Genomic DNA, 27,486 nt, shown 5'->3' on the forward strand with positions numbered 1-27,486 from the left:
TACCCACTGCTGGCCTTCACTGTGAAGACCAGGGACCAGGGCTTCCACGGGCTTCCCAGTCCATTTTCCAAGATGTCCTGCTATGAATCTAGTGCTCACAGATAACAAATTCTGACATTGTCCCAAAGTGGCCTAGCAGAGCTGACTCTGCTCTCCACAGCCACCCAGCCATCCAGGGAGAACAGAGGACTGATGCTGTGTGAGTCCTCCACTCACTACCTGCTCACTGGTCATTTGCCTGCAAAGAGGACTCTATGGTTAGAAGCAAAAAATGAGGAAAAGAAAGGAAGAGTCACCTTTTTCAAAACAACATCTCAGCGACCACCTCTGCACAGGTTCTGTCCATCTGCTCCTTGGTCAGCTCAAAGCACCTGCGGGCGAGCTGCTGTTGCCTGGCATCCTCACCCACCATCAGCTCCCCATAGAGGTAGATGCCCATGGCCTAGAGGGGTACAAAGGCCAGAGAGTATAAGAAAAGGCAAACCGTCTGTGCATGCACACGCAGTCTGTGCTGCTTTCACACAAACCTCATGGTTAAGAAATGACAAACACCCTAGAAGACACAGTTGAGTAGCTATAATACTGGAATCTGAAGTTTTCAATTCCCTTCTCTTGTTCTCTGGGAAACCCCAAGGAATTCTTAGCTATCAATTTAATCAGCAGCCCCAGGTGGTTTAAATGACCAGAGGGCCTGTGAGCATGTGTCTGGTCAGGGAAGTTCTGGATAGAGACAGAGGTCCCCACAGACCAGCACAGTATGGAGGTGGCATGCATATGTCACAGGCACATTTCCGAAGAAAACAAGTACCTAGATGTGGCTGGGAAATAAGACCACCATGTCATGTGACAGCCACAGGCACAAGAGCCATCACGTCAGCCCGAGAAAGATGCCTGTTGCACCAGGCCCTCCTGACCCCTTTCCTCCCACTGTCCTCACCACTGTGGCAAACACTGACTCTTGTGTTTCAAAAACAATGCTGCCAAGACTCACATCTGCATTTTTCCTGCAGTTTTCAAAACAGCCAATTATGTTCTGGAACCCCAAGCGCCCTTTGGTTGTGTCTCCTCTCTTGTTTCAAGCTCAGTTATGCCACGGATTACATTCTGTTGGAGCAAATTAAAAGAAGGATCTCCAAGATTGCACAACACAAAAACTTGGTAGTTATGGGTTCAAAATTCTTTCCTGAAAAAGCTGAGATATGGATTCTTACTTGGAAAAGATCATGGTTCTAAATAGACTGCAGTTGATTTTGGTTTTCAGAGCAGACCTAAGTTGCTCCTACATTTTGTCCTTCTTATACACCCTTCTGTGTTTCCAAACTTCTCTTGCAAATGTGACATTTCTTCTGGTACAAAGTCAAGTATTTTTCTTTGTGGGAATAACGAGCCCTGACTTGCTGGCTGTCCCCTGTACTCAAGCCCTCTCAAATGACCTTTTGTTTGCCCTACCCCCACTCTCCACCCCAACTGAAACTTGGCTCCATGTTGCCAACCCACAGAGCTGGGCAGAAAGCTGGAAGCACACATGGTCACACGGACAGGCTGACTATTATGGCTGAACGAACCTGCGACACTCAGGAGCCACGCTGGATGACATTCATAGCACAGCCCTGTAGAGGCTGGAAGGAGGGCATTCCTAGAGTTGTTCATGTGGGTACATGTTTCTTTCTGTGTATCCTTGAGGGAGTGAGGAAAGTTCTAGCAGAAATAGGAAGAAACCTCAACACAGGGGCCCTATCTTTATGGCAGATGCAGCTACAGACCTGGACTGTTCCAGCCAGGTGGGGCACTCTCTGTCTAATCTTTAAGTTAGGGCCACTGGCAATTCGGAAATACCTCTAGGCATCATTAAGTCACAACCCTAGGCTGAGATCTGGAGAGGCCATGAGCCTGTGCAGACTCCATTCAGTAAGGCAGTGGTGTGGTTCAGTGAGGTGAAAGCAAGGGCAAGGGGTGCAGCGCACAAGGGGTGCAATTCAATGCTTTAGCAGGACACCAAGAAAGGGAAGAAATCAGCTCTCCAATGAGCTATGTAAGCTTCTCTTTATTCTTAAATATCTTTGAAAAGTGCTTCTGTATTTACTGTGCAAGTATACCTGACAACATTTGAGGAATTCCCATCTGCTGAGAAATGAACCTCACCTGGTCCTCCTGAAGGAATCTCTCCACAGCTTTGTATGCTCGTCTGTATTTGTGCTTGACAATGAGTTCACACCACCGGTGGCGAACCTTAAAAAATGAGAAAAGCCAGTAAGTGATGAACTGCAAGGTTTCCTTAGTCTCTTTAAAGAGTTCAATGATCAAGTTCTGTGTGTCTGGAAAAGTTACTCTCTGAAATATATTAACTTTGCTAACCCTTTCCGTTTTTAAATTTAATTTCTTTTACAAGAAAGGAAAAGCGTTAACCACCTCTGGGGTAGGTTGAGTGTCTGTCTCAGATTTTTTTCATGTTTTTAAGCACTATTTTGTAAGGTAACAGATGAACACAATTGTACCTAGGGGATTAAATTCAAGTTTTCGCTGATTTGTGCTCAGCTCTGAAGTTCAGGGTTAATGAAGGTGTCTCTAAGACCACAGCTACTTTCTGCAAGAACCGATCAAGTTCAGTGCTACCCATCATAATAAACATGCTAAAGGCAGGACAACACTGCCCTCCACATTCCTAAGAAAAACCAGTGGGTGCCTTCTGAGAAGTCTGGGGTGTTCTCCCAATGGAGGAAGCAAGGACAGACCATTCTCACATAGGTAGCTCCTGCTGACCACCAATGAATGCACCAAAGATTTGCATAAGGCACTGAAGATAGATGAGCTCAGTTGACTGCCAGTAAGTAAGGTGACACTTTACTGAAGGTTTATCAGCAGGAATTTGCTTAGGGAACATTTCATTCCCATCAGGCAGACAGGACAGGAGTCTGATCCCAGCACTGGCGGTCTCAGCAGAGAGCAAGAGGTACATTTTTTATGTGGAGGTTCTACCTGAATTTGGTTTTCAGAGTGCAAACTCAAGCCATTTTCCAAGGCATATCCAGTGAAGGGGATCCAATGAACCAGGAACCCATTCTCAGTTCAACTTTTAGCCATACATAGTAAAAAGCCACCTTCCATCATTGCTTTCTTTCACTGCTTTTGAAAGAGACATATACCCTTTACAACAATCCATTTGTGGCAGTAGTAAAATGTAATAAGCAATTTCAATATTTTGGTGGGCCCCATATAAATTATATCATTATCCAGACTGGATCTCTTCTTTAATATACTATAAATAGGTTTGGACACAACAATTAGGAAGCAAGGGGAGAAACAAATCTTTTGGGAAAAATCCCTCCCCGGGGCCATATTGCACTCTGAGACTTGGGGGTTCCTGTGGCACTGCCCTTCACTGTGGGTAAGCACACCCTTTGAATTTTGAAGGACAGGAGGTCAACAAATTTGACATTCAGCAAGGATTGTGAAAATGAAGTAACCACCTGGATCATCACAACTAAAAGGGAAACAGACCAGACTGGATGGGTCTCAGAAACATTTTCATCTTCAACAAATGTTTTTTCCCCTACAGCCAAAAGAAATTAACAAGAGGCTATAGAAAGGAAGGGTACTCCTAATATGTTCTTCATGGAAAAAACAAGTCATCAGTGCTCAGAACAGCCCACTCCTCACACACTACACTGGTGAAAGGAAGTGGATGCTGCTCTAGACTCTGGTTCAAGTACCAATGGCCAAGAACATGAATACTCCTGTACTGGTTTTTCTCCAAGCTTATGGTAACCCCAACACCTCAGACACCACCAACCCTGTCTATATGCCTGGCAGCCTTTTGCTTGTGAGTTTTACCAACACGAGTGCCAGTCCCCACAGCCAGGAGCCCTGTGATGACTGCTGAGCCGCTCACTTAGGGCTCCCAGGAATGAACCTCAACCACAACATGGGAGTAACACCTGCACCAACTTCACCAGGACCAGGTCTGGGAAAGCTCTACGGCTTTGAGGTGTGCTAAAGACACGAGTCACTCAGGGTGACCACCATGTCACAGGGCACCTTTGCAGTCCTCGTCCTTCTAAACATTAAGGGACATTATGTAAGATTTGATGATTTTCAGAATAGAGGGTTCAGGATTTTGATTTATAGTTCCTATGCTCTCTTCATCTTATGTCTACTTACAGAAATAATGAATAAATTAGAGCCCCTCTCCTAGTGACTAAAGGTCCCGAGGCAGGCGGGAGGTTGGGGTGGTTCCTTCATAACCTGAAGGTCCAGGAGATGGGTGAGAGAAAGAGGCTCTTTCACAACCACTATGAAGTCAACATTTCCATTTCTCTTACTGTTAAAAATAGTTTACTGTCACATTTTATAAGTGATCTAATTTTCTGAGGCCTGAAAGCAAATATGGCCTCCAGGAAGTAAAGACTAACCTCCCTCCAAACCCTACTCTAGGAAGAGCAGAAAAAAAATCAAGACTTTTTGTTACAAAAGAGCAAAATGCATTTTAATATTTTAGTGACAGAATGTTTGCAAGACATTCAGAGGATGGGCGCCCAACAGATATTTCTTGATTGTGCACAGGGTTCTTTACTTCATTTTTCTCTGCAAAAACAAACAAACAGACAAAATCCTGGAACTTTAAACACCTAAATAACACCTATAATTGTCACTGCCACTTTTCTCCACATGCAACAGGGGTTTCCCAAAAAACTAGTAGGGAAATAACATTTGCTTTAATTCTTCCCAGTAATATTTGCATGCTGGGCACCCCTTTTCCTAGTCAGAGCAACTTAAAAAACCTCAACAAAGGCTGTCATGCTTTTGTGCAGACAATGGAGGAAAAAGAAAGTACTCAGCTTCAGGCCAGAGTCAGAAAATTTGGAAGCAGGTCTCTAAGAAGAAAGCTGTTTATTCTGCACACGTGCTCCTATTTTCTGGTTAAATAATTAATGGGGTGCTTGTTCCTTCATTTCCTCAGTGAGGCCATGCAAACAAGTGAACAGCACCTCCAGTCAATCAACCCTGCAGGAGGAGATGCAACAAGTTTGAAAAAGAGGGAGGCAGGGAGTGCAGAAAAACAACAAACAAGTTGCAGAAAATCAGAGGATGACTGTGACCAGCAAACAATGGCGACTGAGCTGGCACGCTAGCCTGCCAGATCCAGGACAAGGACACAACCCAAACAGCCCTGTTTCAGATTCCCCAAAACTGTGTAATGCATTTTGCACAGCATCCTGGTAACTGGATGATGAAGAATAATGAAGAAAGGGGATTTGATCTTATTATTCTCACCAAGTAAGAGTCAAGTTATTACATATACGTGCACATATACAGGCATGCATCCATAAGTACTACAGTTCAGTAATAATTACTTTGACCTGCTTAAGGAACACTCTGAACAGAAAACTGATGTGGTGGCTGTGCTCAGGTGGATTGCAAAACAGAGGCTGGCTTACACCACTGAGAGCACACTCTGGCAGTTCTGGGTTCTTAACTGTCCATGAAAAAAAGTGATTGGCATACAGACATCGATGCACCTCCAGAAATAGCCAATAATGTGACTAGTTCTTCGGTGCTGGACACTAATGGGAGTGTAAAGAAGTGCTTTCCATCTGCTTGGGAGTAGTAACTCCAAGGAAGTGTTTGTCACTTGTCAGGGAGTGGATGCGATGAATTTGGGTTGTAAGAGTACAGGGATACTCACAAAAGCTGATTCATGACAACCCCACATTTGATGACACAAAAACTAAAACCCGCAACAATCTGTGTAACTGTCCAGATGGTGGGTCCCATCAGGACAGGGTGAGTCACCTGGGAGATCGGAGCACCACTTGGCCTGTACAGCCAAATGGCCCCTCGTAGGAAACATCCAGCACTGGCTGTGAGCTGACTCCAAGCTCATTCCAAGCACATCAGGCAGCCAGGTCCTCCTATAATGCGAGCTGGGGAAGAGGCATGTGGCAGAGTGGCAGCCTGAACCAGCACATGCACGCTGAGACCAACGTTTCACTTAGTGTGTTTTCCCTCACTATATACAACACATTGATGTGTTCTGTTCCTTTATTTAATGCTGATTGGGACCCTACTAAACTGATTTCATGACCCAATTGTATCTTGCCTCAGTGGGAAAACCTAAAAATGGAGACCTCATCCTCTCCCTGGGCGGGTGCTAGAGCACCAGCCCTCTGGGCTGCCCTTGGCGAAGTCACCCAAGGCAAGTGTCAAAACATAACTGTCACGTAGGACATGCCCGTCATCTTGGCAGGAGGAGCCTTGATTCTGGCTTCCTTTCCTACTTTAATTGTCCTGTTATTTGCTGAATTTATGAAAATAGGAGTAATAACTCCAAGTAAGTGTTTGTCACCTGTCAGATGCCTGCTGCTTTCCAAGCAGATAGAGGCCAGTATAGAAGAAACTTACAGAGCAGGGCCTGGGCTGACAGGGCAGTGGTGGGACAACACAGCCTGGAAACTAGAGGGCAAAGGGCAGGAGCTGTCCTTGATGGGCCTCACAGAGTAGCCTGCGTCTCATTCTCAGGGGAGAGGTGCAGAAGAAACACGGTCACCCATCCTGGCCAGGCACCTGGGCATTTTCCAAACCATTTGTTGGATAAGATGGAGCAGGCTTGCTAGGATCAGCCCTGGGCTCATGGATTTTCAAGAAAATGACTAAGCTGACTGCCCTTTGAGTTCAGGTGCTCAAAAAACACTGCCTGCCTTGTAGTCACTGATATGCCCACACCAGTGTTGATTTTAGGGAACAAGTCTTACGCTTATTATATAACAGACCAATGGCCTCTTTGATATAACCATGGCCCATACTGGGGCTCTCTCTCTTTCATTGTTCTCTCCTGGAAACAGGAGCGAGAAGCTGCTAAAGGACAACCTATCCCTCATCCCAATCTCTTTTCAACCTTAAAACTGTAGTGCATCTCAGTACTGAGAAGCTAAAGCCACTTCTGCATGAGTTCGATTCCCGCCTGCCCTGGAGGTGACCACATGGCATGGCAGACCTCTCCTGACCCACCCGCTGCTCCCCTCAGCAGTGTACTTCGTAGATCTGCCTGTTCTGCTCCCCACTCTGTCTCTGGTGAAGCCTCTTGCCGCCCCTGAGCCTCTGGCCTGTACCCCAGCTCTGTATGCACAAATAAATAAATCTTTAAAAAAAAAAAAAACAAAAACTGTAGTGCATCTAGAACAGGTATCCTACTACATTAGTCTAGATGGGTTGGCCCTTTTCTGTCAAGAGTCACACAGTGAGCATTTCTGGCTTTTCCACCAGGCCTACGGCTAACTGGCCTGAGTGGCAGCTGCTGACCCAACTCTAAAGAAAAGCCCTTGCGCTAGCTCCTGAGGGAGGCAAATTACTTTTCACTCTGAACATACCAGCCTGTAGTCACAGAGCACAAAGGGGGAGCACTCATGTGCTGGCGCTGGTTATCCTGACAGGAAATCAGGATTGTTCTTGAATGTGGGGACTTCAAATCCTGTTCTTTTCTGGGTGAATCAGTAAATTCTTTCTGCAATGCAAGCTTCTCTCAGGGCTGTGGACCCATGCAGACATAAGGTGCTGTGTTCAGTGGAGAGTGGGACACAAGGAACTTGCATTCCCCAGTGGAGACTTTCCTGAGCATCATGCCTCCAGACTCCACACTGCACAGATACTTTCCTCTGGTATCACCACACACTCCAGAACCCAAGTTTATTAAGGTTGTACAGTTTCAATGTTCTTTTAAAATAATAATTTTTAAAAAACCTTCAATTTTAGTGTTTTCCATGAAGCTACTTTAAAGAAAAAAAAATATTGTATAAATGGAGCCCTTAACTGGCTCATTACTTAACAGATAAACCTTCCAAAGTGATTTTCAAACTTCCCTTAAACATAAAATGTCTTCTTGACCCCCAATATACAAAGATAGATTTATGAGAAGAATGTCAATGAGTTCTTTAAGCAGTTCAACCTTCTTACCAGGTAAGAAACACCTTTAAATTAAATAATGCACCTCTTTGTGGTACCCAGGTTCCTTGAAAATGGAGTTTGAAAACCCATTGTCTTATGGGAGAGTTACTGTTCCTGAGGGATACATGCCATCACAGAGGTTGGGCTGACACTGTCGTAGCGTGAAACACAACAGATTAATTGTGCTAACTCGTGGAATATCCCCAATTTGGTCCTGGCAGCCACAGAGCCACAAGGTATGTCAGACGGTCAAGGTCAGACCCAGGGTACCAGAGCGCAGCATTCTGATTCTGGAGCCAGGGCTGAGTCTGGGGCACTCACCAACATGCCTGCTCACATACCATGGCTTCTGCAAGAGCTGTTCTCCTTACTTTATTTTTAAATGCTAAAGATAGTTATCTAAACAGATAACTTTATACAAATAAAACAACTAATGAATATAGTCAATATATTCATTGACTTGAATACAGCCATTCAGGTGAAACTCATTTCTGACTCTGACAGCAACAATCAGTATGGGCACATTATTTTGCTTTTTTCCTTTATTCCAATGGCTGCTGTTGGATTCCTTAGCTGAGTGCAGCCCCAAAACGTTCATGACTCCAGAGTAATCCCTTTGGTTAATATACTAAAGGTCCGTTAGTACTTCCATCCTCTAATTTCCAAACCCAAGTCTCAGGTATGTAGCAAGGGGTGTTAAAAAGCCTTTTAGCCTTTCAACAACAAAGCTGTGAAGGGCCTGATGGCAAAGGGACAGATGACTGCTATGACACTAGGTGGCCCACCTCTCAGCCACCCATGTTTCCTTCAATGACCTCTGTCCTTTGCTGCTTTGACCCCTGGCTCCCATGGGTCACTGTCTCAGAGTCATTGTTTTATGTCTCATTAAGCTCACAGTGCTAAAACTATCAAGTTTCCTGGTTTACCTACTTATGTATTTATGTACACACAGAGTCAAGCTTGGTGAGAGCAGTGCCTGGGCCCCCAGAGGCCATCTCTGGGCCTGGCTCAATGCCTGGCACATAGTATGTGCTTGATAAATGTTTCTGAACCACCTTCTTAACTGCTCTCCTAAAGACTCAGAGTGTTTTTCAGTTACTTTGAAATTATGTGTTGTGCAAAGCTGTTAAATGCTTTGAAGAATGCCACCTATCCTATTTATGACAGGAAGCACTTCCCTTTCCTTTTTCAGTCCTTTGGATTTTAAAATTTACTGTGGAAGGGGAAAAAAAAATCGATCCAAGAAACATGATCTGGGAAGCCCATTAAACCTCATTTAGAGTTCTCTTTTATATCTGTAAACAGAGAGACCAAAGCTTTTGTGAGTTAGTAAATCTAACACTACAATAAACAAACCTGCTTTTTCAATTTGTGTTTTTAAATTAGATTTAGCTTTGCCTTAAAGGGGTTGCATGCTGGTGAGAGAAGCTTGCCCAGCAGCCCAGGCGCAGGGAACCATTGCTGGCAACTTCAAATAGGTAGCATCTCCAGCAAACGTTCTCTTCCAGGGCATTTCTGAAGGTCTACTGCCTGATCTGTTCATCCTCATGAATCAAAAGTGTGCTTGTCACTGGGATTCTCACTCCCTTCTTTCCCACTCACCTATATTGCTCTTTACTCCAAAAAGCTGCAATCTTTATATTATCTTTTCAGCTGAAGGGAATTAAAAGTGACTTTGCTGTCATAAAGCCAGATTTAGAAATCCTAGGCCCACAGTGAGGACAACAAATGTGGAACTGGAGGCTCTCTGTTCTTTTCCATGGCTCTTAGTAAATCCTTGCCAAGTCAGTGTACATGCTAATGCACAGTCTCTGTAGTTGAGTGCTTGCATGCACACAGGGACCATCAACTTAACACATGATGACAAAAGTTGAGTGACATAAATGAGAATGCCTTATGTAGGGCTAAATTATAAATACCTTCCTTTCTCCTAAAAATGCATGGTTTTATTTGATGACAATGATATGCATGCTATTAAAGGCAATTGGTTCTAGGAAGTAGAAAACGGTGTTGGGTGCACCTTGAAACATGGCATACTTTGCCTTGCTTCCCCATCAACATCTCACCGAATGGCACTGCACCCCAGTCAGTAAATATGGAACTCAAAAGTGATACACACCATCTTCTGTCTTCATTTCTTTAAAGAACTCTTATTGTTGGCAACTATCCCTTACCTGTCCCTATTTTTTTTAAGATTTATTTATTTATTTATTTATTTATTTATTTATTTATTTATTCATTTATTCATACAGAATACACTGAGGGAACAGTGGGTGGGCCAGGAGAGGTCTGCCTCGCCATGTGGATCACCTCCAGGGCAGGGGATCAAACCCACAGTGAAACAGCTGCGGCCAGCTTACAGTGCTGTGTCCTAACCCACTGCGCCACCAGGGAGGGCCCACCTGTCCCTCTTCTGAAAGGCTATTTCTTCCAATATGTGTTCCACTACTCATGATATAATCCAGATATAATCCAGAGGTGGAAACAACCAACATGTCTATCAGCTCGTGAGATGATAAATGAATTTTTATGTAATCAAAAATATTTGTCAATAAAAAGGAATGAAGTACTGCTATGTGCTAAAACATGGATGATTCTTGTAAACACTATGCTAATGAAGTCACAAAAAGTCACATATAAAGTTCTATTTATATGAAAATCTATAATAGTAGATCTGTGAACACAGGGTGGGGGGATGATGGGAGTCACAGTTGAAGGGGACATGATTTTACTGGGAGAATGATGAAATGTCCTACAGCTTAGTACTACATGATGCTGTGCATAAAATGGACTATACACTTTAAAGGAGAGAACTGTAGGGCATGCGATCAAGGCTGTCATTCAAAACTACCCGCAAATCAAAATAACCAAGGCTGTTTCAGCAAAGGAGTCTAGTCTCTGTAGTCTACTTCTGAGGAACCTTCCCAGTGTCCTAACAGCAGGTTCAGAGAGACAGGCCAGTTAAGAGCTGCTGCTTTCTAAATGAGTGACTCTCCCAAAGCCTAGGGACTCTGTGTGCTCAGCTTCGGCATCTGCTTCCTCCCACAGATGGGCAAGACCAGGTGGTCTGTGGAACACAGTTCCATGTGGTTCAAGGTTTCAACAAACATGCAGACCAAGTAGCTTTAAAAATCATTTTTAGTGCCACCCCCGAAAGTTGAATTAATCTTGAAATTTCATACCCTGAAACCCATACAAAATACCATCATTTGCACACAAATGAGTCTTCAATTTTTAAAAACATTTTGAATCCAATGTACTTGTGATTTTCTTGCTATCTACCAGCACAAACATTCACCTATAAGAGACACAGCAGCAAGGAATCAACAGGCTCTGTGGTGGGCTACCCTATCCCGCAAGGCCCTGTGTGTTCTCCTTGCCCTCAATGAAGAAGTGGGGATTCCACAGTGCCTAGACCAGGAGTCCCAACTACCAATTTGGTGTGCCATGGAACCATCAAGCAGAAGAAAGGAGATAGGCTAGCTTGAGAACAGCTGAGCATTTTGGCAAAGGGAGTGCTCTAATTTTAGGACCTTCAAGGCACACTTTACAGGCAAATATGTTCCATTTCTAGTTGTAAGCAAAAATGGCCAACTTCACAGAAAACTGTGTCCTTTGTGGGTATGGATTTCAGTACAAAACTCTTATGCAAAAATATATAAAGTATTGACAGAGGTACACAGAATTCAGAAGAACCGATAAAACCCAAGTGTTGATTTCAATGGAGACTTTTAAAGATGAAATGAACAGGAGAGGTAGCTCAGTTTGGGTTGAACCAAAGGGAAAAAAGCATAATGTGGATCTCTCCCAACTTCAGAGAAAATTGAGTACAGAGGTGTGTGTGTGTGTGTGTGTGTGTGTGTGTGTTGGGGCATGGTATTCACAGCATGAGCAGATAATGTCCCTTAAATCTACAGACATTTGTACACCAGAACCTGCTCCTAAAGAGAGTCAAGTTGTAATCAACAAATAACAGTAACTACTATGAACTTTTCTGATAAAATCTGGTTGAACCTGTTCTAGAAACCCATCTATTAAATGATTATTTCCTTTTTCTTTTACTTACAGATAAATTCTATATAATATGAATTGACTATAATTGTTTATTTCAAAGATTCTTTTAAGAAAATTTTTGCAGAGTACACTATCCATTTTTCCTTTTATCTTCATAATTTAACAAACACTGACCAGCCACACACACTCAAATAATTTATGGCAAATGTAATGCAGTCCATACATAGTCTCAGGGCTGATAGTAATATTAATCTAAAAGGTGAAATTTATTTTGTCTTTCATCTTTTTTTATCTGATTTTTTAAAGTAAAATTGGTTTATCACATTGTTTATGTTCTAGATCAGTCTTAAAATATCTTTCTATCACAGTATCAGTATAGGGGGGAGGCGGGAGGAGACTACTTGTTACAGTGCCTAAAGAGTGTGTTAGGGCCTTTGCATTAAATAAGAAAGAAAGAAAAACCCAACAAATAACTAGTTATTTGTTCCTGATTTTGAAGGAATAGTCTAAAATACTGTTTCATAAACCAAATGCAACAGAGGAAATAAACATTAAATATAACTAAAGAATTATGTAAGCACTCTATTCTTTCTCACATCTTAAATGGTTTAATGAGTCAGATATACCTTAAAAAAATACCCCAAGCCCCCTTTTTTTAAACACATAACCCTCCAGCTTTCAAAACACTAGGAAAAGAATTATAATGCAGTGTCACAGGGACAGACACATGGGTCTGGGCTTTTAAAAACGAACATGACACTACAAATGACACCCTACAGCTCAGCTAGTTATGCATCCTAAGCTTGACTATGTCAAGGCACCCAAGGACTGGACTCCTCACCCCTGAAAAGAAATCATGACAAATAGTCCTGGTGTCACCAGACTTTCTGGAAGCTCAAGTGCAGCCTGGTGGACCTCCATTCTTACCCTGGAAAACCACTTTGTCAATTCCTCCATACCAGTCTTACCCCCCACATGGACTCTCTTTTCCCTTTCATCTGAAAGACCTGCTTCATGGGACCCTGTTCTCTCATAGTGCCCTTCACAATGGCCAGAGGAGACCAGGGATGAGTTTGCAGGCTCAGAGGAGGAGGGAAGAAGATGCTGAATGCTCTGTCCTTGCACAGGTCTATAGCTGGAACAGGGACCCTGGTGCTTGCTGACTGCTGTCCCCCTGCTACTATGAGGATGAGGTCTGTCAGGCGTTGGTCTAGTACATTGCCGTTTTGTTAAATAAAAACTGCTGTGGCAACACAGCCCAAAGAGGTAACCTCTAACCTTTCTTCTACACTGTTTTTGAAGAAAACAAAACAAATTTTTACTTAATTTGTAGCTGGGATACTATCCAGCAATATTCAGGTGAGAAAGGGTGAACAAGGAGAGCAGTGGCAAGAAACACACCCCTAAGGCTCTGCAGAGGCTTCTTCCCTGCATGGAAGAAGTTTCAGCATTAGAGGGAATAGGTGAATCACATAAATAGGATACCTGACAAAACCTTCACTGTATGCCCTCTTAATATGCCTCGACAGAGGCATGTTAAGTCATAAAATGCGGTCAGTTCACAGAAAATTTGCTTTTGACTTAAGTGAACTACAAAAATGTGCATCAGACAGTTGTGTTCCGGGAATCACAACTTCTGCTCTGGGCCTCAAATAGATGCAGTGTTTCTCTCTCAACAGAAGATGAGTTCTCTCACCAATAATGTTAAAACACAGGCCCTCCTTGCATATGTGAGCAAATGGTGCTGCTTCTATGTGGTTTTCAGGGGCTCTTCCACCATAGTCCCAGGATCCAGTCCCCTGGAAAGGCTGTGGGTTAGATGCTTCCATTTGCAATCAACATGGAAGGTGTCCTTTGCAGAGAGCTAGGACAGAGGCTGGTGTGGCCTTCATTTCCTAATGGTAAAACAGGTTTGTACATATTTACTTATCTGTTTCCCAAGATTTACTTGTCATTAGTTTAGTTTGTGATTCCTTCATTCTCTCTCCCATGTGAAAGATTTTATATGCATTTCTTCCAAAGCTATAGTCTTTGGACCTTTGGACAAACAGGGCTACTTAAGATGATTGCAAAAAGTTCCTGACCATCCTCTTAGCTGCTCCACACTGTGATGCCCACCCATCAGGCACTTTATTAAATGAAAGGAAGAAACTGCCTCTTGAAATCAGTTACTGTTTAGAGCAGAGGTTCTGAAACAGTGACTGTTCCTGTGGCTTAGCACAAACACCCACCAAGCCCCCAGGTCAAGAATTCTCTGGCCACGTGCTTAGGGAACCCCAACAGTTGTGTATCATAGATTTCTTCTCTCCACCAGTCCTAACAGGACTAAAGGAATGAGATAACATAAAAGCTGTTTCAGCTAAATCACAAAATCAATATCCCATACCAAATGAGAGAGATGATGTAGGAAACAAGATTCACAGAAATTACATGATGGATGCCCTCAGATGTTTTCTCATATCATGTTGATAATCCTGTGAAGACAAAGGTTCTGGAAACAGTTCTTAAAGTTCAAAAGCAGAGAAGCTGGTGAGTGCCCTGATGCCATCTTATCCAGCATTTTCAAACCATGAGCTGCAACCCACTAGTGGGTCATAAAAGCAATTTACTGCACATGATACACATTTTTTAAAAGAAAAATTAAATAGGACATAATAGAAAATATAAGAGTAAAAACAATTTTGTGAAGCTCTTTTTGCCAGCTGGCTGTGGTCAAAAAGCCCCAAAGCCAGCAGTCAAATCCAGATATTGTAGTTCAGATGAAGGAAAACAGCGCCCAAAGGGGGCAGAGAACTTGGCTGTGGTCATCAGCCATTTGGGGACCTGGGTCCAGCTCATTGCTAAGTCAGTGCTTGGGTCAGGACCCAGTGGTTGGTGCAGAGCAGTATCCTCAAAGGGAGATGGGCAGCAATACCAAGGGAAGAATCAAGACATCATTCCAACTTTCCCATACCAAAGAAACACAGGAAGCCTCTTTCTTCTAATCAACAGTATTTCCCTCAATACAGTGAGGGGATGGACTGAATGACCTCTGCCAATAAATTAACTTTCTGGCCCAATCATACATCAGAGCAGATCATGTCACTCTGGGACCTTCCTGACTAATGCACCTCACCCCAATCTAAGCTACATAAGACAGTGAGTTGCTGTTTTTGAATTTTCAAAACTCATATAGGGAGTCTATCACCTGAAGTGGGCCCCAATTTTGAAGCATTCAAATGTAATCTTTAGAAGTTGCTTCAAGGTCCATCATGGGGCTCCTGGGGACAAAGGTCATAACCAAGTTCATGGGTCCTTACCCACTACCATAGAGTATGTGCTTTACAGCTTGAAAGACACACTAGCGGGCACAAGAAATTCTCTCTTGTTCCAAGAATCCAAAGTTCAATATATTTTTTAACTTCTATGGTTTTTTATTTGAGAAAATATGCTCAAAAACTGGAGATAGTATTTCACTGAGCTAAAGGCTCCCTTCAGCAACTTTTCTGTCTTGGTTACAATAACCCAGGATGTCTAGAAGGTTTTTTGGCATGTATGTAAAAGGTGGATGACTCTATTTAGTGGTACTTCTCAGGCTATGGGGTGCAAATATTCCTCCACCAGGATGCCCCTTTTCAGGTGGTACAAAGAGGCAGGAAATGACATCTACTTTGTCCTCTACAATTTTTCCTGTAAATTTCTGACACATGGTATCATTGCACTGGGGAGATCTGTGCATTCTAATTACCACTGATGCACGGCACAAGGACCACAAGGAGTGTGTACCCTAAAACAGTGTTCAGAAGGCTGACACCCACCAACCCAGACAGGAAAAAAGCTAACAGTAGGCAATATCAGACTAGCTTGAGATTCAGAAACTTCATCAGATCAGACATTCTTGTGGACAAGCTGAAACAGAGAAGGAAGAAAACGAATACAAATACTGAGCAAATAAAGAGCATAATGAAAAAAGAACCGTCTAGTGGGATTACACAAGTCAACCTACACACGGAGGGAAGGAGGGGGAGGGGAGAAAGCGGTAAAGTAGCTACAGCAATTTCTGAAGGCAAGCGCTGGCCCTGTCATGGTGGATTTCATACACAACTGAGACTGCTGGTGATGAAACATTAGGAAGATACCACTGTGCTAACAAGATCTGTGGAGCCCCCTGGACAAGTAGGGCACAGGACTCCATCCCCAAAGAGTTACGGAAATGCTGCTGTGGCTACAAACACATAGCAACAGGCTTACCTTCTCAAAAAGTGACATTACACACAACCTCTAAGACAAATAATGCTATCCCAGGAAGAAGGATGTTCTGTCTGTATGTCTCAGAAAAACTGGGACATTATCTCCACTGGGTCTCTCCTGCCCCAAGTCATGAACACTCTAGTTCAGTGCTGAAGAGAAATCCCCAACAACCCTGGGGATTGCCCTGGGGTCTTTTTAGACAGACATCCAACTCAACACATTGTTCCCAGGGGCCTGGGGCAGCACCCTGAACAAAGGTGTCAGAAAATAAACTCACATGGAAAACTGCTCCAGAGCCTTAGCCCACCCGGATGCTCCCTGCTACACAACCCACAATATTGTAGGATCTTCAGCAAACTTGTTGTGATTATTTAGTACATATAGAAGAACCCCCAGTAAGTGTGAAAGGGCTCTCCTTATTTGTTTAGTTAAGGAGAACTAAAAATAAAGTCAGAATCCTCAAGAAATTTTCCACCAAATAAGAATTATTTCTCTCATGAAATGTTCTGTGATTTAAAGGCAGGGTTTTTTTGTTTTTTTTTTTTCCCCAACCGAGTTCCTACTAATCAGGGTCACAATAAATTCCACTTAATAGTAAAGATTCTACAAAACATGCTGGTTGGCCAAAGTCCTATAGCTTTCTTGCTTCTAAGCGACACTTCAAGGAAACCTTACAATGAAACAGTTGTGTAGGTAACTACCTCCATGTCAGCACCTCAAAGGGCCTGGAAAGGGGTAAAGCAGTAACATTTTAGAATCAAATCTCAAACAGGCGCCACGGCCTCCCAGATTTGGCTCCTGCCCATCTCTAACCTTGATCCTGCAGCAATAAGTGGTATGTGTATTTTAAAATATTATAGTTTTGGGCCCTCCCTGATGGTACAGTGGGTTAAAGCTCAGCATTACAAAGCTAGCTGTAGCCATTACAGCATGAGTTTAATCTCTGTCCAGGGAGGTGACCTGCACGAGGTGGCAGACCTTTCCTGTCTCACCCACTGCTCCTCTCAGCAGTGTATTTCAGTAGATCTGCCTGTTCTGCTTCCCACTCTGTGTCTGGTGAATTCTTTCAACCCCCATGCCTCTGGCCTGTACCCCAGTTGTTTTATACATAATTAAATAAATCTTTTTAAAAAATTAGTTTTAAAAAGGAACAACAGCAAAAAAGAATACCTTCAGCCACATAATGATGACATGAAATTCAAGTTTCAAGGTCTATAAACAGTTTTACTAGAACACAGGCTGTTTGCTTCTGTATTGTATAACACAGCTTTCCAACTACAATAGCAAAGTTGAACAGTTGAGACAGAAACACTATGGTCTGAAATTTTACCTACTTCTTTACAGAAAGTTTGTCAGCCCTCCTACCTATACACATGCTAAGTATATACCTCTATACTTCTGTGATCTTTGCCACTTACCTCTTTGCATAGCCAGCTTCTTGACCTTAGTTCCTGGCTCAACTGTCATTTACACTGAGTGGCCTTTCTTGAATATCTAGCGACACCTACCCAACTTGACCATGTGTAATTCCCTCTGTACCTCTGACCTGAAACTGTGTGGTTCATCTGCTTATGAGCTATCTTTCCAGATGACTATACTATGAACTTTCTAACAGGGACTTCTGCCGTTATGTGTGCACTCTGCTCACACTAATTAGTTCTATGAAAAGAGCAAAGTCATCTCCCATTCTCAGTCTCTCACCATCAGAGATCAAACTGAAAAGACTGCCTGGCTTTGAGTGTCACACTATAGTTCGTAAGGTAAGAACAAGCAGCCACATAAAATCTACCACACTTCTCAAAGGTCTAAGAAGTTATAGATAATTTAGGGGAGCCTGTAAGTTGAGAACAATATGTATTTTATGCCAAAAGGGAAAAAACAGGGTGTGTGCATGTACAGAGTCTACCATCTTGGCCTCAGGCCTGAGTGACAGGTGCCCAGGGCTTTAAACCTCCTGCTTGGGCCTGTCCTCTGCCCATCAAAGAGGACCTGCCATTTCAGAGGGACTCAGCTCTGATTAAAACATAACCTCATGCCTATAAATAGAAATGTCTTTTAAACAGTAATTAAAAATAACAGGCTGGCATTTGGAAACTCTTATAAACAAAATATAAGAGGAGTTGAAATAAACAGCAACAGTTGCAACTTCTGATCTACCTTCAGGTGGGGCAAAAGCTATGTGTCTTTGCTTGAGTTTTTCAAGTAACTGCTGAACTTATGGAGTGCGTTCAATACGTCTACCAATGTCCACCACATCTTTGATTCTAACAATGAGCTGGCTTTTCTTTTTTTTTCTATTTCTTTTTAATATTGTGAAATTAATGTTAACAATGTTTTATTAAAATATCAACTTGACATGGTAATTAATAAGAAATTACTGAGGTATCTTGCAATCTTTTTGACTTCTCTTTGATATCCACTGTGCATTTCAGACTGACAGCATGGCTCAATTCAAAATCACCACACAACAATGGTGTAGCGGCCACTGGCGCCCAAAGATGCCAGTTTAAACAGATGGCATTGCTTCAAATGTTCAGCTATTTCCAACTTAGTTACATTTTATGAGGTTTACATAAAAAAGCCTCTTGTCCTCAATTGTATATTTGTTTTATTATTTAAAATGACTAAATATACTAAATATTCATATTTGCATTTGTTATATATGTAAATATGCATAAATATATATGTAACACATTTATATGTAATATAAATATTTATACACATTTACATATATTTATATTTAATATATGAAATATTTGTTATTGAACTCATCTTGGCATTACATGCATTCTTATATATTAAAAGTTATAAGGCACCACATCAAATTGCTTTCCTAGAAGCATCCAATTTTGCTTTTCAAATCACAGCTGTTAAGATTTTTCATTTTCCTTTATACATGGCTTCCTTACTGTCTCAACTGAATGCAACCAAGATACTAAGGTGCACTGGAGCCAAGTTTCCTTAATGTACAACAGGATGCTGGCATCACTACCACGCTGCCTGAGTCTTAATTCAAAATAACTTGGCTTTACCTGCTCCTTATTTTTAGGAAGCTCATGTGCATCTTCATGATTTAGGACAACTTACAATCTCAAAATACCCGTAATAGCCAGGGTCAGAGCCCACTGCTGGAGCAAGGACAACCAGGGAAGCAGGCTGCACTTTGCTTGAAGTACTTGCTTTTCATTCAAAAGTATCTGGCAGCATGGATTATGTTTCAACAGTTTGGAAATGCAACAGAATAAATACTCTTTACACACACCAAGAACCCTCCCAAATACCTCTGCATCCTGCTCAGGGAGGTGGTATGTCCTCTCAAGGCTTCGCAGAGTTCGGGGACTCAGGGTCTTCTGCTCCAAAAGATGTTCCAGAAGTAGGATCAGCTGATCGGGAAGAAGCTGAGGGTAAAACCAAACAACTTGTGAAAATGTCAACTAGCCTATGAGAAACTAAAATCCAAACATTTAGTCTAAATATAGCAAATCCAGGACAATTCAAAAGCTGTCTGAAGCACAGGAGACTGTAGACTTGACTCTGGTTAAACCTTGGAGTTTACATCATATCCCCAAAGACAATACATTTTGTGGTTCCTATTTGCCATGGTCTTTTTATGTTAGACTTACTTCAGAACAGGTTAAAACTGTGTTAATGTAGTTTATTTTTAGGTTGTATAATGTAATATTTTAGGTGTACAAAATTATGTCTATATACATATATATACACACAGAAAGAAATAAAAGTTATTCATATCTATTTTTTAAAGATTTATTTATGTATACTTAAAAGTATCACCTTAATTATTATAGTTCTACATTATAAAGTGTGCTTTCTTTTTTTAATTCATCCTAAATTCTTATAAAGTCCCTAATTCTACACACAGGCAGTACTGCTTAGATCAGCTAGGCAATGCCTAGATCAGCTTCTAGTGCAAAACAGCTTTAGAATCATCTATGAACAGAGGAATAAACAAATTTAAGATTCAACACATTGAAACTAAAAAATTGTTTTTCTAAAATCAAATTTTATAAACCAAAACTACTCCTTAATAACTTAACAAACGTATTACAACTTCAAAAATAAAATCAAGGTTTTAAAATTACTACTATTATTCTACTATTCTCTACATTTAGCTTTGCTACATCTCTGGTTATGCTTCGATAATCCCTGTCAACTAACCATGGAAGTCAATACTAGAATAAACAAAACATGCACAAGAACACCTGTTAACCCCCACTTCATTACTATTAAAGAGCACTCCCTCTAACTTTCTGGCCCCACCTGTACAGTCTGCTATCCACATTCTCTCACATTCATAGAGGAAATCTGGATAGACTACCATGAAAAACATGTAACATCACAAAGAATTTTTTTTACCTCACCCTAAATTCTTATAAAGAGCCTAATTCTATACACAGGAAGGCATGGACACAGATCACTTGGATTTTTTTATTTTATAGTATCACCCCATGCACTTAGGAGCCATCCTGGGGCCCTCCCTTGGGCTGATGGGAAAACAACTGTGCCTTCAGCAAAAAAAAAAAAAAAAAAAAAAAAATCAGCACTGGCCTGTGATGTGCTACACACAGCCTTCCATTAGGCTAAATGCCTGCAGGATGTTTAAAAAATTATGACATAATAACCAGGAACAAAATGTCAGCTTTCCATCTTTCTACAGTTTTATATTCATGAGGCTACTTTAGATATTAACAGAAATCTGTTGTTTTTTTTATAAAACAGGCCAATTCCAGGATACCAGCTTCCTAAACTCTTCCTCCTACAATGAGCACTTGGAGGAATGGAAGGGTGGGTAGTATTGTGGATAGCCCATTTCCTCAGGTTCTGCAGGCACCTTATGTTGTTAGGCACTCCCAGCTACATCCCCTCCTTCCCTCCATGCCCTCCCTGCAGGTTCCTCCTCCAGATCTTCCTAACCTGGGTCCCCAAGGAGGTCCTTTTCAGCTTCCAGGTCTCACTTCTGAGTATACCATTCAGTTCTCCTGAAGCCACTGCTCAACTACCCTCCTGCACATAAACACTTTTCACCCATTCCTAGCAACCTCCCCCTAACCACCCAGTCACCCCAAAATATTGTTTTCCAAAGTGTGCTCTAAATGGGGAGGGCTTATAGAATGCTGGGAGGGGCGCCTGACTGGCATCTCACAGCAGGTCAGTAGCACTTTTCCAGGCAGCCATTTCCTTTCCTTGGCACCAGCAGCTGAATGTTGAGGGGCTCTGGACAGTCGAGCCAAACAGAAGAGATCACCTTTAACAGCTCTGATACAGCTTAGGACAAGAAGCCATGAGCCATGCTCACTGGCCGAACACAGAAAGAACCAGCCATGACAATATCCAGAATTATAGAGGAGCAAAGAGTCAAAAGAAAAGCACCTTCTGATTATGTGCCCACACTTGCAAAAAGGCGTATACTTAGAACTCCAGTTTGGGTATTTTGGTTTAAATTCAAGACCCCAAATGGAGAGAAACCTTGTATAAGAAGCTTGGTCCTTAGCTTCCCCCAAATGGGTTTACTAGTGACTAAATACAATTCCAGTTTAATTAAAGAATGACTAACATGGGAGCCTCATTGATGGCACAAGGGGGTGTGTGGCACTGTGAAGGCATCTGCTGCCACTGCAGCAGTTCGATCCCCAGCCAAGGAGCTGACACACATGGCAAGGCAGACCTCTCAGCATTGTATTTCGGTCAATTGCCTATTCTGCTTCCTACTCTGTCTCTCGTGAATCCTCTTGCCACCCCTCAATACCCTTGTACCCAATTTCTTGTTTGCATAAATCTTTTTTTTTTTTTAAAGAATGACTAATATGGAAAGTTGTCAAGGCAAGAAAAGTCTAAATTCAGATTTTTCTATCTCTTACACTTTTCTTCTAAGCAGAAATTTCAGTTATCTTAAGAAAAGTAGATGACCAGAAAGGACCACTGAAAATTTCTGTCTTCTCTATATTTCATCAATACAAATGGTTAAAGTAGAGTCCCATGACTTATGATAAGAGAGCTAAGATGGAAGGGAGGAAGTCAAAGTTTTATGGTTTTTAAGTCTAACTTACTCTAATTGGAGAGCAGGAAAGAGCAGGCACACACCCAGTCAGGTAGCTCTCCTCCCTCACTAAGGGTGAAAGGGTTGCAAGAGCTGACTTGTTCAGGGGCAGGCAGAACACAACAAGGGCCGACACACTGACATGAGAACATTCTTCCCAAATGCTGGGAGTTCTGCTAGTCCCCCTCTTCAGAGTGTCTGTCACTTAGCAAACGACCTGCAGCCATTCCAATTCATGAAAATTTTAAGTTTCCAAACAGTAAGAAGAGTAGTGAAAAAAAATCTGATTAAATGTTACTTTAGCACACAGACAAAAATGAATTTAATATATTTCGGTCACAAATGAGTAAACATTTTTTTTTGCATAGATCACACACCTTGAAAAAGAGAATATTAAAGCCAACATGTGGTGAGCAACTCATTTTAATACTGTATACTACTCTTGATAAAATAAACATCTACTCATGTAGAGCCACCCAACAATGAAAAGAAATACTATGTAATAAGCCAAAATGTTTGCAAAGCAGCTGAAAGATGAAGATATCATACACTGCAAATATGCTCAGGCGCAGAACTGGGCACGCCTCGTCTTGGCAGTTGGCACCACAGCAATGGGAAATGGTGTGTGGGTCATTCCATTCCCACCCACATAGAAATCAAATTAAATTTCACATGACTTCTAGGTCAACTGTGTCTTAATACAGCAGTACTGAGGGAAACAGACATGGCTTCAGTCCCAACATGGAGTAATGAAGAAAAACAAAGTACAAGTTTCAAAGCATTATCTCCTGAGAAAGCAGCTTCTTTTAAACATTATGAAAAGAACCTGCCTTTATTTCTGAGGGCCTAGTGGCACTCACACCACTAGCGATAGGAATAAAAATTCTTTTCCTTTTCATAAATGTGGACTTTAGGATGGGGTTATTGTTATTTTTTTCCATATGGAGCCTAACTCAGTATTTTTAAAATGCATCTGCCTTGGAAACTTCAGGCAGAATAAGACTACAGGATGCCAAAGTCAAGTGAGTACTTGAAACAGAGAGCTTTAACAGCCTGTAAAACTTACTCACACATGAAAAATCAAAAGCTAAAGATCAGTCAATTACAAATGCTATTTGTTAAGGCTTTACATGTCTGCATTCTTGCTTGAAACATGCAGGATTCCACAGTTGCAAAAAAAAAAAAAGCCTACCTGGTATACTGTTCCTATTCAACTTAAAAGTTGTGACAAGGTACACAACTTTGAAAGGTTGTTAAGAGCTTCTAAATACACTCTCAAAAGAAAATACTTATTTTCCGAACCTGCACCCCCTAGCCTGCCAACAGCACAAAGAAAACAAATCCTGACTCTTCCAGAAGCCTCTTTTTGCTGTCACGAGGGCATCACTCACACTCAGCTCCCAGAAGACCACCCACACAACCGAGGCTCCACTATTTCTTCCAAGAGCAGGAGGCAGGAAAAGCCTGGTTCTCCTACTAGATCGGAAAATGTCAGAACGCATCTCATACTGACCTTCCCCAAGCAGTACCCCTGAACCAGCACACGCAGATGTCACAGAATACTGCAACCCTTCAAAAGCAAAGGAGAGTACCCCCACTTCCCCTGGAGGTGGTGGTGGGCACACTGCAGCTTCAGGAATACATTCTGAGAGGCTCCCAGAAGAAAGGGGATCGAGCCTGGATGAGCCTGGGACTTCTGCAGCCCCTGACTGTCAGTGGCGTGAGTTCTATTATTACCCCATTATCATTCTGGGATCTGTGCCTAAATGAAGCATGCTTCCTCCCTGATGCCATTTCCTTTTTATCCTGGCTGCAGACTAAAAGCAGATCAATGGGAGCAATACATATGATGTCACTTCAATTTACAGCAATGGCCTCCCTCTCTTTTTCAGTCTGTCTGAAATACACAAAAAGATCAATTCTTCCCAAAAATGGTTAAAAAATGCTTAGGGAGCATTCTTCTTCCAGAAAAGCATTCTCTGCTATATTTGTCTATGTTACTACGGCAGGGACTGTTTACATGGAACAAAAACAGAAGAAATGGGGGAGGGAGAAAAATCTCAAATTTTCCTGCATGTTAGGGACATACTGGCTGAAATTCAACACTAGCAGGGTTCAAACCAGAACTGAAGTAGTTGACCCTTGAAAGTCACTAGCAGAAGTCTTTGCCTACGGGCACAGTGGAGGTAGAGGTTCTCCTTTGGATTAAATAGGAAATCCCATAGGTAGAATCTCCCCCTAACCTGTTTCCAGTCCATAGTATGAGAACAAACATTTCCCACTCATAGTTTCCTTATTATGAGAGACTGGGAATTCTGAGTACAGGAGAAAGAAAGAACAGAACTTTAGACCAAATCATCTTTTTAGACGTTGCTCTGAAACAAAAAAAAAACAAAGTAAAAATCTCCAGATTGTATCAATTATTCAAATTTTTGAAAATGGGAGAAAATTAAAATATACTTGATGAAGATCCTCGAAAACAAGCATTCTCCTTCCTTACAACCCCCAAAGAAACAAAACTTTGAAGTATCTGAAGTCTGGAGTAGCTGACCTTCCTTATCTCAAGCACTGGCCAGGTGGGCCACAGTTTTCACATCAATGTTGGTGTCTGACCTTCCAGCAGTTACTTACCTAATGACAAACATTTTGAAGTGACAAAGATGAACTGTTTAACATTTTTAAGGATTATGCCTACAGTTAAATCAAGTAAAAACATTATTTTCATATAGGAAAAAAAACAGGTACAATTACTGCATTTTTTGACAAATAATTCTAACAGTCACAGCTTAAAAGACTATTGCACTTTTGAGCCATGACTTGTGGTACTTTCAAAAGGAACAGCACAGCAACTGAAGCAGACACAATCATTAGCAAATAGTATCTGAAATCATTTACTGACATAAATCAAACTCATGTTTCTAGGTAATAAGGGTCAAATTTTCCTTAACTTGTGTAATATCATCCAAACTATATGTAGTCTGACACAAGCATATTATTTAAACCACATCAAATGTAATACGCTAGTCAGCTGGGTCACTTATAACTGTGTGTACGCTAATGGTTTGTATTATTACACATTTTGGAAAAGAAATCCTTGTAAACATGTAAAAACTTGAAAATTTCCAAGTGTTTTACAAGAAATGTATGGGATCTTCATGTCTCCCTCCCTCACCTAGGAACCTGCCAAACCAATAACCAAAGGGAGACCATTTCTGATTTGAATTTTATGCTTCTCAAGAAAATCATCACTCATGAAAAAGATCTTACAAATTCTGAAGTGACCCAGCCAATCCACCCTGCCCTGACAATGACATGTTCAACATATGGATTCCTGAAGACTGAATAAAAGATTTGGAACATTTGAAATTATTAGAGACTACGTTTAACTTTTCTGGTGTTAGCAGTTTTTTGTTTTTAAGTAGAAACCAGCTTCTCTTCATTTCCTTGGAATCAATGCTCTTACCTAGTCAAAATTATTGTATTTAATAAATAATATATTTTTCTAGCATAAACTTATATAATTTATGAGTCTGAGTTCCTAAATTAGCCATATTTTCTAACTCAAATTTCTAGTTGCATATTCATTAAATTCATGACCCCCCTAAAGTCCAGCATATGAATATACCTTTATTGTGAAACATCTGGTGGTTTTGTGTGTCAAGACTGTGGCTGTTCAAAACAAAAGTAATGAGTCAACTATAAATCTATAGTTCTGCAGGGGAGGAGAAAAGAGAAAGAATCAAAAGTAGGGTGGGATGAGCACAAGTGACTAAGGGAACTAACTGGTGGTGTAAATTCTATGGAGACTACAACTGATGCAAAATATACACAAGTAAATTAATAATAAAAAAAAAAAGGATTGTAGTTGTGGCATGTAACCACCATGCAATGGGATACTACACAACTATTAAAAAAGATGTAATTATTTCTGTAACATAGCAAGATGGCAAAGAAATGTTGCTAGGGGTAGGGAAAGTTAAGGCTAGTAGAATATGGTTGAATTTGTGTACATAACTTTCTAAGCAAATCTGAAGTCAAGTAACTCCAAGTTAACTTTTTTTGGGGAATAACCTACATGAATTTTTTTCTTTTCCTCTATGTACTTTCAGCTCAAGTTGAATTATTTTTCTTAATCCATGTTAAAAATATTTCCCAGTAATTTACTTAATGGCAAGAAATTCTACTTCATGGAGAAAGTCAATACTGCAATCTAATCTAAGAGCACTGAGATGTGCAAATGCTCTAGGATGAGCTGAGCTAGCAAACTGGAAACCACAGGCTTCTGTTAGTTATAGACAGGTCCCCTAGCATAAGTATACACCAAGAATATTACTACCTCTCTAGTCTTAGTTTCAATGACAATACTTTCACATAAAGGTGACCAGAAGTGCCACTAATTGTAAGATCTCTGAACAATACTCATATAGTTTAATAATTTAAAATTTTTAAAGGCTTGGTAAATAAACAGCTGCAGTACATGGGTCATATGCTCAGACTGTTATGTTGTCATTTATAATATAAGCAAATTTTCAGATACTCTTGAGTGTTTTTCAAAGTGAAACAGTAACCATAATGCTGTTCCAACTCAGAATTTCTGCCTTTCTCTAACTTCCTTATTATCAGAATCAGACTTTCTTTGGGAAATAACAAATTTAATACTTTTAGAAAACAACTGTATCAACATTAAATTCTTCTTTGCAACATTCAGTTGAATTTATTTTATACAACACTGTTTCTGGTGAAAAGTAATCTATGATATGCATAAAATTAAGATATTTGGATGCACAGCATATAATCTGTACCAAAAGTTAATTTCAAAGCATAGTTTTCTTTCTAATGTACAATGATTTTTTGCATGTAAAACAAAACCCCATAAACTAATCTCTTTTTAAACTAATCTCTTAATGAAAATGAATCTCTTATGAACAACAACAAAAATGAGCATTCCCTTCATTTAAGTCATCAAGAAATAACTAGGATTAAACAAAACTGTATATTAACATCTATAAAAAAGAATGTACATTTCACCTTAAGCACAACAGTCCAATCTTGCTCACTTCTTGTACCACCTACCCCATGCAGTGGTTTATAAAATAAATTTATTAAATGAAATTTTATATAGCTAATATTCCGGCTTGAAGTGATTTTCATGCCTAAACAAACACACATAGTCAAATCTAACAATTTAAAAAGTTTTAAAACATTCTATATAACATAGATGTGGGGGATAATTATTATTTAAAAAGATA

The 27,486-nt window shown here is 41.0% G+C and overlaps 1 protein-coding gene across 2 annotated transcripts in view; it reads right to left on the minus strand.

Annotated features, from left to right (window-relative positions):
- Positions 1-27,486, minus strand: part of LOC101631432 (chromosome unknown open reading frame, human C9orf3) — a 403,160-nt gene that overhangs the window by 4,007 nt on the left and 371,667 nt on the right. For both annotated transcript variants that reach the window (XM_012726242.1, XM_004684919.2), the window contains exons 14-16: positions 19,464-19,580; positions 2,143-2,229; positions 297-442 (exon numbers count right to left, since the gene is read on the minus strand). In XM_012726242.1, coding sequence (XP_012581696.1) covers positions 302-442; positions 2,143-2,229; positions 19,464-19,580 — 345 coding nt within the window. In that variant the 3' untranslated portion in view covers positions 297-301. The remainder of the gene's footprint in view (positions 1-296; positions 443-2,142; positions 2,230-19,463; positions 19,581-27,486) is intronic.

Source organism: Condylura cristata, unplaced genomic scaffold (assembly GCF_000260355.1).
Source record: "Condylura cristata isolate star-nosed mole 26May11 unplaced genomic scaffold, ConCri1.0 scaffold00017, whole genome shotgun sequence".
Lineage (NCBI taxonomy): Eukaryota > Metazoa > Chordata > Mammalia > Eulipotyphla > Talpidae > Condylura > Condylura cristata.